The sequence below is a fragment of the Morone saxatilis genome, unplaced genomic scaffold (genome assembly GCF_004916995.1).
Source record: "Morone saxatilis isolate NCDOM2014 unplaced genomic scaffold, NCSU_SB_2.0 Contig12, whole genome shotgun sequence".
NCBI lineage: Eukaryota > Metazoa > Chordata > Actinopteri > Moronidae > Morone > Morone saxatilis.
In genome coordinates this window covers 16,580,614-16,592,627 of record NW_023339674.1, presented here as the reverse complement: position 1 = coordinate 16,592,627, position 12,014 = coordinate 16,580,614, and the positions used below count along the sequence as shown (strand labels likewise).

The 12,014-nt window shown below is 39.1% G+C and overlaps 3 protein-coding genes across 4 annotated transcripts in view; all 3 read right to left on the bottom strand.

Annotated features, from left to right (window-relative positions):
- The window catches only part of selp (selectin P), a 6,292-nt gene extending 3,411 nt beyond the window's left edge, over positions 1-2,881 (bottom strand). For both annotated transcript variants that reach the window (XM_035652642.1, XM_035652643.1), the window contains exons 1-9: positions 2,780-2,881; positions 2,604-2,682; positions 2,116-2,502; positions 1,925-2,032; positions 1,652-1,837; positions 1,371-1,562; positions 671-856; positions 379-564; positions 15-197 (exon numbers count right to left, since the gene is read on the bottom strand). In XM_035652642.1, coding sequence (XP_035508535.1) covers positions 15-197; positions 379-564; positions 671-856; positions 1,371-1,562; positions 1,652-1,837; positions 1,925-2,032; positions 2,116-2,502; positions 2,604-2,682; positions 2,780-2,794 — 1,522 coding nt within the window. In that variant the 5' untranslated portion in view covers positions 2,795-2,881. The remainder of the gene's footprint in view (positions 1-14; positions 198-378; positions 565-670; positions 857-1,370; positions 1,563-1,651; positions 1,838-1,924; positions 2,033-2,115; positions 2,503-2,603; positions 2,683-2,779) is intronic.
- A 179-nt stretch (positions 2,882-3,060) lies between these two features.
- Positions 3,061-6,335, bottom strand: LOC118322408 (P-selectin-like). The gene is made up of 8 exons (XM_035654078.1): positions 6,122-6,335; positions 5,586-5,981; positions 5,399-5,503; positions 5,061-5,243; positions 4,412-4,591; positions 4,113-4,202; positions 3,996-4,017; positions 3,061-3,790 (listed from the first exon to the last, which is right to left on the bottom strand). The coding sequence occupies exons 1-8, from the start codon at positions 6,147-6,149 to the stop codon at positions 3,745-3,747; spliced, it is 1,050 nt and encodes a 349-aa protein (XP_035509971.1). The 5' UTR covers positions 6,150-6,335; the 3' UTR covers positions 3,061-3,744.
- Positions 6,336-7,344: 1,009 nt separating this feature from the next.
- On the bottom strand, positions 7,345-11,294 carry sele (selectin E). The gene is made up of 12 exons (XM_035654077.1): positions 11,202-11,294; positions 10,999-11,074; positions 10,492-10,896; positions 10,199-10,303; positions 9,901-10,095; positions 9,566-9,757; positions 9,220-9,408; positions 8,931-9,116; positions 8,612-8,812; positions 8,292-8,471; positions 8,034-8,166; positions 7,345-7,929 (listed from the first exon to the last, which is right to left on the bottom strand). Exons 1-12 carry the CDS (start codon positions 11,202-11,204, stop codon positions 7,869-7,871), a joined length of 1,926 nt encoding a protein of 641 aa, XP_035509970.1. The 5' UTR covers positions 11,205-11,294; the 3' UTR covers positions 7,345-7,868.
- Positions 11,295-12,014: the final 720 nt, after the last annotated feature.

The following is a 12,014-nucleotide window of genomic DNA, read 5'->3' as shown; positions in this document are numbered from 1 at the left end:
GAGAATTATTTTACCCAGGCAAGATGGTATATCTGCACTCCACATGCCCATGGAGTTGCACTCAGTGCTAGCTGTCCCATTCAGTATAAAGCCCTTGTCACAGGTTGTTGTGCACCGAGAACCAAAACTGAAGTAACCATTTGGGTCAAAACAGGACATGGAGCCATGAGTGGAATTTATTGGATCACATCTCTTAGCTTAAAGAAAAACAGACACCAGGGAGAGATCAGTTACACACACAATAAACATACAGAATAGTCAAACAGAGTTCACCGCTCACTTTGGGATGCAGCAGTGAGTACAGACTGTTTGGCATTTATTCTGATTGTATCTCATACTTTACTTTATACTTTAGCAATTGGTCATGTGTGGTCATACCTTGGCAAACAGGAAGTGCATGACTCCAGTTGCCCAGTGATGAACATTTCGTCATGTTTGCACCAATCAGTTTGAAACCTTCTTCACATTGCATGGCGCATGTTGAGCCATAGCTGTACACTCCTAGAGGGTCCTGGCATTGCATGGAGACATGGGGTGGAGCCTTTAAACTGTTACACTGTACCACTAGAGAAGAAGAAACAATATTACTCATCAGAACACTATGATTTTCTGTATCTTGTTTTCAGGGAGCTTATTTTCAGGGAGCCATGACATAATTTCTGTGATCCACCTTTGCATGTAGGTGTGGGTTTGTCCCATTGCCCTGAGGCCAGACAGGTGAGTGCGTCGTCTCCACTCAGGTAGAAGCCTTCCTGGCAGGTGAAGTTACACTGTGAGCCAAAGGAGAAAGGCTCCAGGGTGTCCACACAGGTCATGTTGTCATCAACAGGAAAGAAAATGGGGGAGCACTTTTTCACTGTGGTGGGATATAGATATCAATCACACACAGTCCACTCAATGGAAATCAGTGTTCTTATGAAATACATCAGTTTGAAGGGCTATGTATTATAAATACACTTTTATAAACATAGCATGAGCATGCTTTGGGGGCATGAATAACCATGCTGACATAATTTACAGTCAAGGGAAACAGCAGCAGCCTACCCACATTAAATATTGTTTTCGCAATGCAAGCACAAATGAGTGTGAAGTAAAGTGATAACAGCTGTGACCTGAATCTGGTCTGCTGTACTGTCTGGACAGGATGTGTGACTACACATTCAGGCCAGGAATTACTAAAAGGTGGCCACAAATCTATTAACAGGGGTCAAGTATTACAGTAAGGTAAGTAAATGAAAAGTATTTTGCAAGAAATATTCAGACAGATAATAAAAATAGCTTCTTAATTCTTAATTTAACAAGGACCATGCACAAAAAAAAAAAATCTCAAAATGAGATGAGATAATTTATGCCTGATTAAGCTACTTTACCTGTACATGCTGGGACACTGGCTGTCCACTGTCCTGTGTGGTCACAATGTATCTGCTCTTGTCCACTAAGCTCATAGCCTTCATCACATCTGACCTCACAGGTGGAGTTGTAGCTGTAGGGTGCAATGGGGTGGCTGCAGTTCATACTACCTGCACTGATGTTGGTGTGGTTTAGAACTGGACACTGTTCAACTAAGATAAACAGGGAGAAATGTTTTCCTTGTAACTCTGACATCTGAAATAACAATTGTTTTGATATTGTTGATATCAAGTTGCCATACCTTGACACAGAGGAACAGGGTGGTTCCAGTGTCCACTGGCTTGGCATAGCAGTTGTGGCGCACCCACTAACTGAAAGCCAAGTTCACAGTGGAAATGGCAGGAAGAGTTGAAACGATTGGACCCATAGGGATGGAAACAGTTGTGAGAACCTTGTTCTGGGTCAAGCAGGGGTTTGCATGCGATTGCTGAAGAAAAAGCAAAACAAAAAGATATAATTTAACCCCTCACAAAAACAGGTCTTGGCTGGTTTAAATATATTATTTTTTGCTCACCCTCTTCACAGTGTAAGCCCAGGAAACCAGGATGACACTGGCAGGTGTAGTTCCCTATGGTCTCAACACAATCTGCATGGATACTGCAGGAATCCTGTCTACAAGAGGCTACGGAGAGAGAACTCACATGCTATAATAAGTTTACAAGAATCAGTAAATGTGTCCATTGAACAAAATAAAGAGTGGTTTACCACTGTAGCAGATGGTTCCCTTCTTCTTGCGACAGTTCTCATTGTTCCACTTGGCGGTGTCTTTATCCCTCTTAATGTACATCTCCACACAGTCCTGACCCGATAGGTTGTCTGGCTCCCCTGGTGCCCAATTCTGATTCTCCTCCGGCACTTTCTTACCGCTTCGATCCCAGACCCACCCTATATCCACTTTCCGAACTCCAATCCAGTAATATTTTGGGTGAAACGGCAGCAGATTGTTGAGAAAGTCATTCTCCTTCTGGTTCTCTATGGCCACCATGCCTGTGAAGTGCTGCTTGCACCACTGGCTGGCATCAAACCATCTTCGGTTTGGACTGTTGCTGTAGTTGTAGGTCCATGCCTGTACTCCTCCTCTGCTGTTCAGGTCTAAGATTAGGTATATGGACAATGAGACAAAACTGAATTGGTGAAGCAAGAAAAGAAAGGAGTTTGAAAGAAATAGTGCCTACAAGATTATGCAAACCTACCTTGAGCAAATACAACGAATGCAGCTATCAGCACCCTATGATGCATGCTTTGTCTAGTATCAACTGATTTTTGAGGCATCTGAAATAAAAAGATATTTTATTCTTCATAATTGCATGCATGCGAGTCATGCATTAATGAATGTACAACACTTGCACTGATATTTCACAGGTCTTACCATTTGATCTGTCATCAGTCACACATTCATATTGTTGGATTTACTCCGCTTTGCTGACGATCAGTGGCAAAACGGAATTAATTGTCCTTCAAGGAATGAGTCAATGACAAATTTTGTAATATTACTTTGGCAGTAACTTCCTTTCAGGAAGGGCAACACTCCACCACCCATAACACTCTGGGAACACACACACCCAGACACACATACACCAGTACTCATAAAAACACATTATTCACCAAAATCCATTTTATTCAATTAAATGTATCAAACATATCACAGAATGCAACTCTAATGTTATTAAATGAGTTTACATATGCATGACCTGATAATAAACCATCATATATACACATTTTATATCCATGCAGTATATCCACATTAAGTTTTAACTTACTAATATTAAACTACGCAACACAACAATCTTTTTTTTTAATTAGTGTGCCCACATTACAAAACTTATTTCTATATCTCCTGCTCCTAAATGTAATTTAAATTAATGCAATAAACTTTTAAACTCTTAAACAGTGCATAAGCACCCACATAAAAAAAATTTAATACTATGTGTACATTTGTTAATGTGTTATTAAGATGTAACAAACAGAACAGGCAGAAATGGCATACTATTGGTTTCTGTGCAAGGAAGTTAAGACAGAGAAAGTTTTTCTAAATTTCAATATAAAAGTGGATGTGTGAAGAAGTGATGTTCAATGTATTTACAGTGTGCAATTGATTAGAAATATGCTCAAGAAACACTCTAGTGTATTTTTAAGTTGGCTGCTGGGCCATAGTTTCTCACTCCAGACAGTATATTAAACAAAACACTTAGCTAACTGATTATCCTATCATACAACCTGCACAGCTGATGACCGTTTAGGTTTACTTATAAACAATGTACTAAACATAATATGAATAACTGGGTAATTAGATCTATTTAAATATGACGATATGAATGAGGTTCAAGTTGTCCTTCATCCCTGTGCTTCACTGGATGGACATGTCACTTCTTCAGGCTGTCTATGAGGGACAAGCAGAATAACATTAAAGTGACACTGACTGAATGATTTACTGAATTAATACAGTCACTGTAAAATATACCGAACAGAAAAATTATACTTTTTAAACAGCAAGAAATTGTAACACTTTATTAAATAAACTTTTCAAATATTATTTGTGCATAAATGGGTGGAGCTGCTTTAGAAAAGTACATTTCAACACTGACCTTCCTTGGGCAAGTTTCTTTCCTGTGAGAAATTAACAGACAAACACTGTTAATGTCTGTTGCAATAACATTGCGTTGCATTACTATTTCTGTGAAATGTAATTGAGAAACACTAACTTTTTCTACGTTTCATCCAGCAAAAACAGATGCAGCAGAAAGCAGAGATGGCTCCACACCCAACCACAGCCATCAGAGCCTGTTTATAGCCTGAGAAAATAAAAAACATAGTCATTTTTCCTACAACACTTGATAGTGGAGTACTGCTCCTGCTCAGTATAATGACCTTTAATGTTTGATTTGAAGCAGAATAAATTTGCACAGAAACATCAGAGAAACAAATAAGGTGTATTTATTCTTTCATTAAAATATATTTAAATAATACTTTAAAAACACAGTTCATGACTTCTTACACATACTTGCACAATAAGGTCTTGGACCGCTCCAGACCCTGTTGACCCCACAGGTAACAACTGGCGAGCCTATCATCAGGAAGCTTGCATTGCATTTAAACTGACAGGTTGAGTTGAACGTCTGGTTTCCTCCCGAGCAGCTAAGGTTTCCGTTATCAGGCCGGGACAGAGGGGGGCATTCCACAGCTAGGGGCACAAACAGGTTAAGCTTTACCAGGGATACAGTTATGTAATGTCTTATGCTACCTCTCTATTGTGAATAAGCCATTTTTAGTGCACATACATGCTGATGCAAGTATTTTGATCAGTATTTTGAATGATCCTCAGCCTGACCTCAGGAAACAGAGGAAACAGATGCAGGGCTTATAATGACAATGTTAAAAGTCTGTCAAAATGTTTTATTTAAATTCTGTGAACTATGCAGAGGATTTTCTGTGGAAGGAGATAGTTAAATTCATCAGAATGTGAGTTTGTGATATTAAATATACTACAGTCTGACACTGAGTGACACCAGACCTTGCTGACCACGGTAGTTTTCCTTCCTCCTTTCCTTTTCCTTGGAGTTGTGTTTGTGTCTACCTGATCCAGTCCAATACTCACTCACTCACTCAAAGACTGTTTTGATGTACATATGGGCATGTGAGAATTGTTTTACCCAGACAAGATGGTATATCTGCACTCCACATGCCCATGGAGTTGCACTCAGTGCTAGCTGTCCCATTCAGTACAAAGCCCTCGTCGCAGGTTGTTGTGCACCGAGAACCGAAACTGAAGGAACCATTTGGGTCAGAACAGGACATGGAGCCATGAGTGGAATTTATTGGATCACATCTCTTAGCTTGAAGAAATACAGACACCAGGGAGAGATCAGTTACACACACAATAAACATACAGAATAGTAAAACAGAGTTGAGTGCTCACTTTAAGATGCCGCAATGAGAACAGACTGTTTGGTCTTTTTTTTTTATTAGAGTTAATACAATTAGTGCTCACCAGTTTGGCACCTGTCTCCCTCAAAGCCAGGTTCACAGAGGCAGGTTGTGTTTTGTATGGTCTCCTGGCATCTTCCTCTGCTACATGATGTTGTATTACATTGGGCTGTTAAGAAAAATGCAATACTTAAACAAACTACTTATTTTGAAACTCTAATAACCTTGAAAAAACAAGCAGCTTTACATACCTTTATAACAAACAGGATATTTTTTGTTAGCACATTTCTCGTCATTCCACTTCCCTCTATTTTTTCCTTCATTCAAGTAGATTTCCACACAAAACTCTGTGTCAACGTTGTTGTTGGGCTCGTTTTCTGCCCACGACTGATTACCAATCCACGTGCTGTTATTCCCAACCCAGGTCCAAGTTTCATTCTTCTGGTTTTTAGTGATTCCGATCCAATAATATGGACTACTACTTTTGTTTGGCAGGATTGAGACCAGAAAGTTATTCTCTTCCTGGCTTTGGATAACCACCATTTCTGTGTACTTGTCCTGGCAGAACTTTCGGGCCTTGGTCCAGTTCATGCTATTGTTTGAGTAATGATATGTCCAACCCAAGGTCATCTCAGCCAAGGTGCTACCTAATAAGAAAAGGTTAAGGACAACTCCAGTGTGATATTTCATCATCAGATGTAAAAGAGCTCATGAGCAGTGTTACATCTCACATTAGGAGATACCAGCAGTTATATATTTTTTTCTTAGTCTTAAAATTAATACTCACCAAGCAGGAGGATTAATGTCCACTTCATCTTCAGTGAGTGACCTACAAAGACCCCTTGTCTGTCCAAAAAACAAATAATCAGAAGACTTGCTTATTTACCCAGAATTAATATTTTAATATATAAACAATGTATTTTCTAAATTGTAAAAAACTTGCTACATATTTCAAATCCTTCTAATTTTATCAAACATAAAACATTATTCCACAGCAACACAGTAAGTGAATGTTAGTTTGCTGCAAGTTGGGACCAGTTTCAGGCTTTTATATTTCTCTTAGGCTATTCAGCCAAACATTATCATATAATACCTGGATGTTTACTGTGCAAAGTGAATGAATGTGATGACAGAATGACTCCTGTTCCTGGTAAAGGTAGGGTCAGAGGCAGATTTTTCAGCCATGCATAGAAAAAAACATATCTATAAATGGGAAGCAATAAACACATATTTAAATTAACAGAAGCACAGTAAGGGTCACCATTGAGTCTTGGAGCCAAAACAAACAAAGAGTTCCCCCAAAAAATTATAAAAAAGGGCAATGTTTTCCAATTCTTGCAATTAACTGCATGTTGCTGGTCCCTGCTTTTTTCTGGTGATCCTTTACAACCTTTACAAACTACGATTTCTACAAACTGGTTAGCCTACTGTACACTGCACCATGGAATGAAACCTTTTCCTTGTTACTAGAATAAACATATGTCAGTATCCTAGTTGACAGTTTTTAGTGACACTACGTCTTTGCGTTCTGACATGCTGTGAATTCAAGTTTTTAACAGCATCAAATTACAGAGAGACGGAGGGCCCACGCTGTCTGATGTTAGATATCAGATTTTGGTTCTGCTGAAGTGCTGACATAGAATATTTTGATGAAACAAACAATTGTGTGTAGAACATATTACCCCAGCAGTAGCCTTTCCCTTCCATGCATCTCACTGTTATTTAACTGTTCACCTCTGACTCTACCATTGTAATAGAGGTCACAGAAACAGACGAGAGGTCTGTACTGTATTTGGAAAAATGTTCTTTTTGAACATCTGAAAAAACACATGATGTCCTGCAATGTCAGCATAAATGTCCCTGCTCAAAGTGTGGGAACAAGTTGGTGCATGTGTGGAGCTTAAGCCTGAACCTCAGTGTACCAGTGTAGTGACATGACTATATATATTTTTAATTGACAGTAGATATTCATCATGATATTGGAAGGTGCATAAAAAGACCAAAAGTAAATGACGGCTTGAAGTTTTATTATGAATGAATAAACATCAGCACAGCTTTAAAAATACAGAAATATGAATAAACAAATGCAATAAATAGTACATAAATACAGAAATCAATTTAGTGACATTATTCACAGTTTTGCAATGACGTGGCAATACACCCACAACGTTATGTAACATTTACAATAACTTGAATAGAGTCACCTTTCCAGCATGCTCATAAAGCTATAGAACAACATGTTCAATATAAAACTCCCCTGGGGAGGAAATACAAGTCTGAACAACATTACAGAGTAAATTGTGAAATTCTGTGATAAAATTCAACAAAATAGAATACAACAATCAATTGCAAAAGTCTTAAGAAACCATTCCTCTTACTGTTGATACCGCTGATATATTGGTTTGTCCTGTTAACAAGTTATATACTGTATTTTTTTCATATTGTTCACATTACTATAACTGCTAATTCACATACAGTTACGTTAAAGATATATATAGTTGTCCTTAGTTGTCTCTGAAGTATATGATTGTGCTCTATATGAGGCTGTCAATGCTGTTTTTGTAGACCTGTGGAGGGGCCTCTATGTCAGAGTTGCTGTAAGAAAAGACAAAAGCAGAAGATGAGCACTGATATTCAACAAAACTATTTAAAAAAAAACAACAAATGTGTTATGTAAGAGAGATGAATGCTTGTCTAACCTGTTCAGCTCAAACTTGGTGGCTTTCTTTTTCAGTCGTTTCAGGATCCACACAGCCACAGACAGACCAGATAACGACAGAGCGCCCCCTCCTGCCAAACCAGAAGCAATGGCAGTAATCTGAGATGGGGCAGCTGTGGAAACATAACCAAAAGTTAATCATCTGATCAAGTTAATCATTTAAACTCCAACATGTATTTTAATCTTGTATTTTTTTATTTATATTTCTCCTAAAATTGTATCATTATTTTTGTTTTACCTTGGCAGGTGGGTTTCTCTTCCGTCCAATTGCCATGATGGTCACAGGTCAGCAGCTCATGTCCGTCTAATGAATAATCTTGATTGCATGTAAAGGAGCACTGTGAGTTGTACACCGGGTCTCTATCCGAGCAGTTGATATGACCATTTTCAGGAGCCTCGAGCAACGGGCATCTCACAGCTGTGGGAAAAGATAGTGAGAATATAGATGTTAACCGTCAGATATTATCACATTTTAGTGACACAACACTAACATACTACCTCAAATTACAAATAAAGTAAGTATTACAAATAGTGCAGGTGAAATGGGCATGTGTATACCTGTGCAGGTTGGTGGTGTAGAGCTCCACTGGCCCGGATTTGCACACTCCATGTTGTGTGCACCTTGCAGCTCATGGCCTTCTTCACAGCTAAAATTGCAGACCATGCCAAGTGGATGGGGGGTGGCAGTAGGTGATGTCAGAGAAGGCCTGCAGCTGATTTGGACATTTGTTGGAATCTCAGGAGCAGGACATTCTATTGCTAAAAAATACAAAATTAAAAAATTATGAAATGTCACAACAAAAAATCTGATTACAAATAGACTGTGAAAATGTAGTAAGTAAGTAGTTTTGTGAGCATAGATGTATGTCTTCAATACCTTTGCAGGTAGGTATGGCTTCACTCCACTGTCCGTCCTCAGAACACGTAATGGCGTGTGCTCCATGCAGTTCAAAGCCTGCTTCACAGCTGCAGCTGCAGTTGGTGTTTGGTCGCAAATCAGTCAAAGGTTGGCTGCACTGGGTAATCAGGTGAGCTTCTCCGTCTGGCTTCTGGCAAGTGATAGCTAATACAAATAAAATAAGTTTTAAAAAATGTTTGTCACAAAAGCACAAGACAAGAAAGCTCTTCTTAATTAAATGGCGGTTGGAATAGACTTGTACCCTCACCTTCACAGCGAGGCATTTTCTTGCTCCACTCAGCTGCAGACGTGCATGTCACACTGCTCGGGCCCACTAGGCGGTAGCCGGCGGCACAGCTGAAGCTGCAGGTGTTTCCGTAGCTCAACCTCATGCCTGCATCGTCTCCACAGCTGGCAACGCCATTCTGTAGCTCCTGGAGAGTGGGGCACTGGACAGCTGTAAATCAGAGAGAGGGACAGAAGAGGTCAACAGTAGCCCTTTTAAAAAAAAACATCAAATCCGATTTCCCGCATAATACGCAAACACAAATGAACATTAATATAATGGATGCTATAAAATCCTGCAAGGTAGAAACATAAAAATGTGGGCGTACCATCACAAGACGGTTGTGAGGAATTCCAAATTCCTGACGCTTCACATTGGAGAGTGTTAGATGGGGAACCAGTGAGAACAAAGCCTTCATCACAGGTGAACACACAGGTGGACTGGTAGCTGGAGGAGCCCAGAGGATCGGAGCACTTCATGGACCCTCTTAGTGGTTGAGACAGCTTCTGACACTGAACCACTATGGACCATAAAAAACACATTACAGGAGGCTCCATCACTGTGATAGTAACATTTTGTTACTTGAAATCAAATTCATTTAAGTCAGTATCACATCACTTAATTTATTCATATTTTGCAGATTTGCAATACACTTCAACTCACATTCACATGTAGGACGCTGCTCTGACCACTCTTTCGAGGCAGTGCATGTCAGCGGTCTTTGGTTACTCAGCTGGTATCCCTTCTCGCAGGAATACTGGCACAAGGATTCGTAGGAGAAGTTTCCATACTTATGAGTGCAATTTACACTTCCTTTATATGGAGGGGTCTCCACCTCCTCTTTGTTGCACTTAACAACTGCCAACAATGAAAACAAGACAGTTAGATATCAGGAACTAGGTGTAAGTGACTTAAAGTAATGTAAGCTTGAAAGAAGCACAATATCAGTGTTTTTTCTTACCTTGCTCACACTTCTCTCCGTAGAAGCCTTCAAAGCAAGCGCACATGTGGCTGTTGATGGTTTCTACACAATTTCCATGGAGGCACAAGCCATCCTTACAGGCAGCTGGGGGAAAGAAGTACTTTCATATAGCTTGCATAAAATGTTATAATAATTTATTTTCACTATCAAAACACCCTCAATACATCATTTAAGATAGTGAAATAAAGATATTCCCTAATAATAAACAAGAATACCAAAACTAAGGCAGCTAAAATGATATATGTATATCCTAATCCCTAGCTTTTGCTCACCTGCGTAGCACAGAGCGGTCTTTTTCTTCGCACACCTCTCATCGTTCCACTTGCCTGGCTGCTGATCCCTTTTAATGTACATCTCCACACAATCCTCCTTCACCCCCGAACTTTGACCATTTCTGCCATTGTTTGGTTCGCCCTTTGCCCAGTTGGTTGCTTCTTTAGTCAGAGCCTTGTTAGTCCCTACCCAGGTCCAGATGTTATTTATCTTGCGGATCCCAATCCAGTAGTAGTATTGTTTCATGGGCAGCCAGCTGTTGAGATGCGCGATCTCCTCCTGGTTCTGGATAGCCACCATGTCTGTGTAGTGCTCCTTGCACCAGTCTCTAGCTTCCTGCCAATTCATGGTGTTGTTGGAGTAGAAGTAGGACCAGCAATCTACACTAGTCCACATGCACAACACTGAGGATGGAGCACAAAGACACATTTAGACGGCATGGTAATAAGGATGATTTTTTTTTCATATCTAGAAAAAAAGGTTCTGTTAGCATTAGATTTACATACTTGAACAAAGAAAGGTCAAGCTGATCCATGAGGCAGATGTCTTAGAACCACGGGCCTGAAGTATTTCAAAGCGGAACTGTAAAAATCAAGGAAAAAAAACATGAATTAAGATAAACTGGTACCTACGTGCATTTCTGATCACAAGCAAACAGTGAAGGATTTTGCACTAAAGCATGCATTTAAATTGATACCTCTACACTCACCATTTTAGTGCTATGTGTGATAGCCTACAGAAGACCCTTGTAAGGATGAGTTTTGAGTTTTGGATGAGAGGTGCCTGCTTTTATACGGTTGGTCAGCCTAGTTTAGTTTCCTGGAAATTCATCCCAGTCAGGCTTTTCACTGGAAATCCCCACGCCCCCACCACTGCAGCCCCATCCCACCGTCCTTGGAAAATTTTCCTCTCCCTCTCTCTCACTTTGAAAAGAAAAAAATCCTTTGTTTAAAGTTTTTTTTAGTTTTATTATTCATGTGAAAAGAAATGAAAAGAAAGCAAAAATACTACAATAAGCAAGAAAGGGAAAGGGAAATATTGTTACTTTTACCTTTTACACTACACAACAAATACTACAATATACAAATAAACTGAATTGATTTGAATTCAATTAAATAGAATTTTTATCCGAAACATGATGAACTTATAAGATATTATGTCTTTGTTTTTAGATTGAACTACTCAGCAATATATAAAGTAGTTAGAAGTACATCTGGTTCAGCCAGCTAGTACATTTAAATGCTGTTTACATTAATGTATAACTATTATTAATTTGATAATATAAATGATATAATAATGTTAGACATTGAAAGGTGCCATTTTGCATTTACTTTTATAGAATTAGATCGTAATACTTCTGCATTTTGATTTAAATACAATTTTCAATGACTTTTACTCGTAATGAGTATTTTAGTTCTACTAGTACTTTTACTAAAGTAAAGGATCTAAATACTTGCCTAAAAATTGGCAGATGTACTGACAATGTACCAAGAACGTTGCAAATTATCTCACATAAAAATGA

Coding starts and splice junctions, on each gene's coding strand:
- LOC118322408 (XM_035654078.1), bottom strand. CDS start 6,149: ATGAAGTGGACATTAATCCTCCTGCTTG. Junction 4,203..4,411: donor TCCAAGACCTTATTGTGCAA/GTATGTGTAAGA, acceptor TTATTTTCTCAG/GCTATAAACAGGCTCTGATG. Junction 4,018..4,112: donor CTGGATGAAACGTAGAAAAA/GTTAGTGTTTCT, acceptor AATTTCTCACAG/GAAAGAAACTTGCCCAAGGA.
- sele (XM_035654077.1), bottom strand. Junction 9,117..9,219: donor GAAAATGCCTCGCTGTGAAG/GTGAGGGTACAA, acceptor TATTTGTATTAG/CTATCACTTGCCAGAAGCCA. Junction 8,167..8,291: donor AGAGAAACCCACCTGCCAAG/GTAAAACAAAAA, acceptor ATGTTTCCACAG/CTGCCCCATCTCAGATTACT.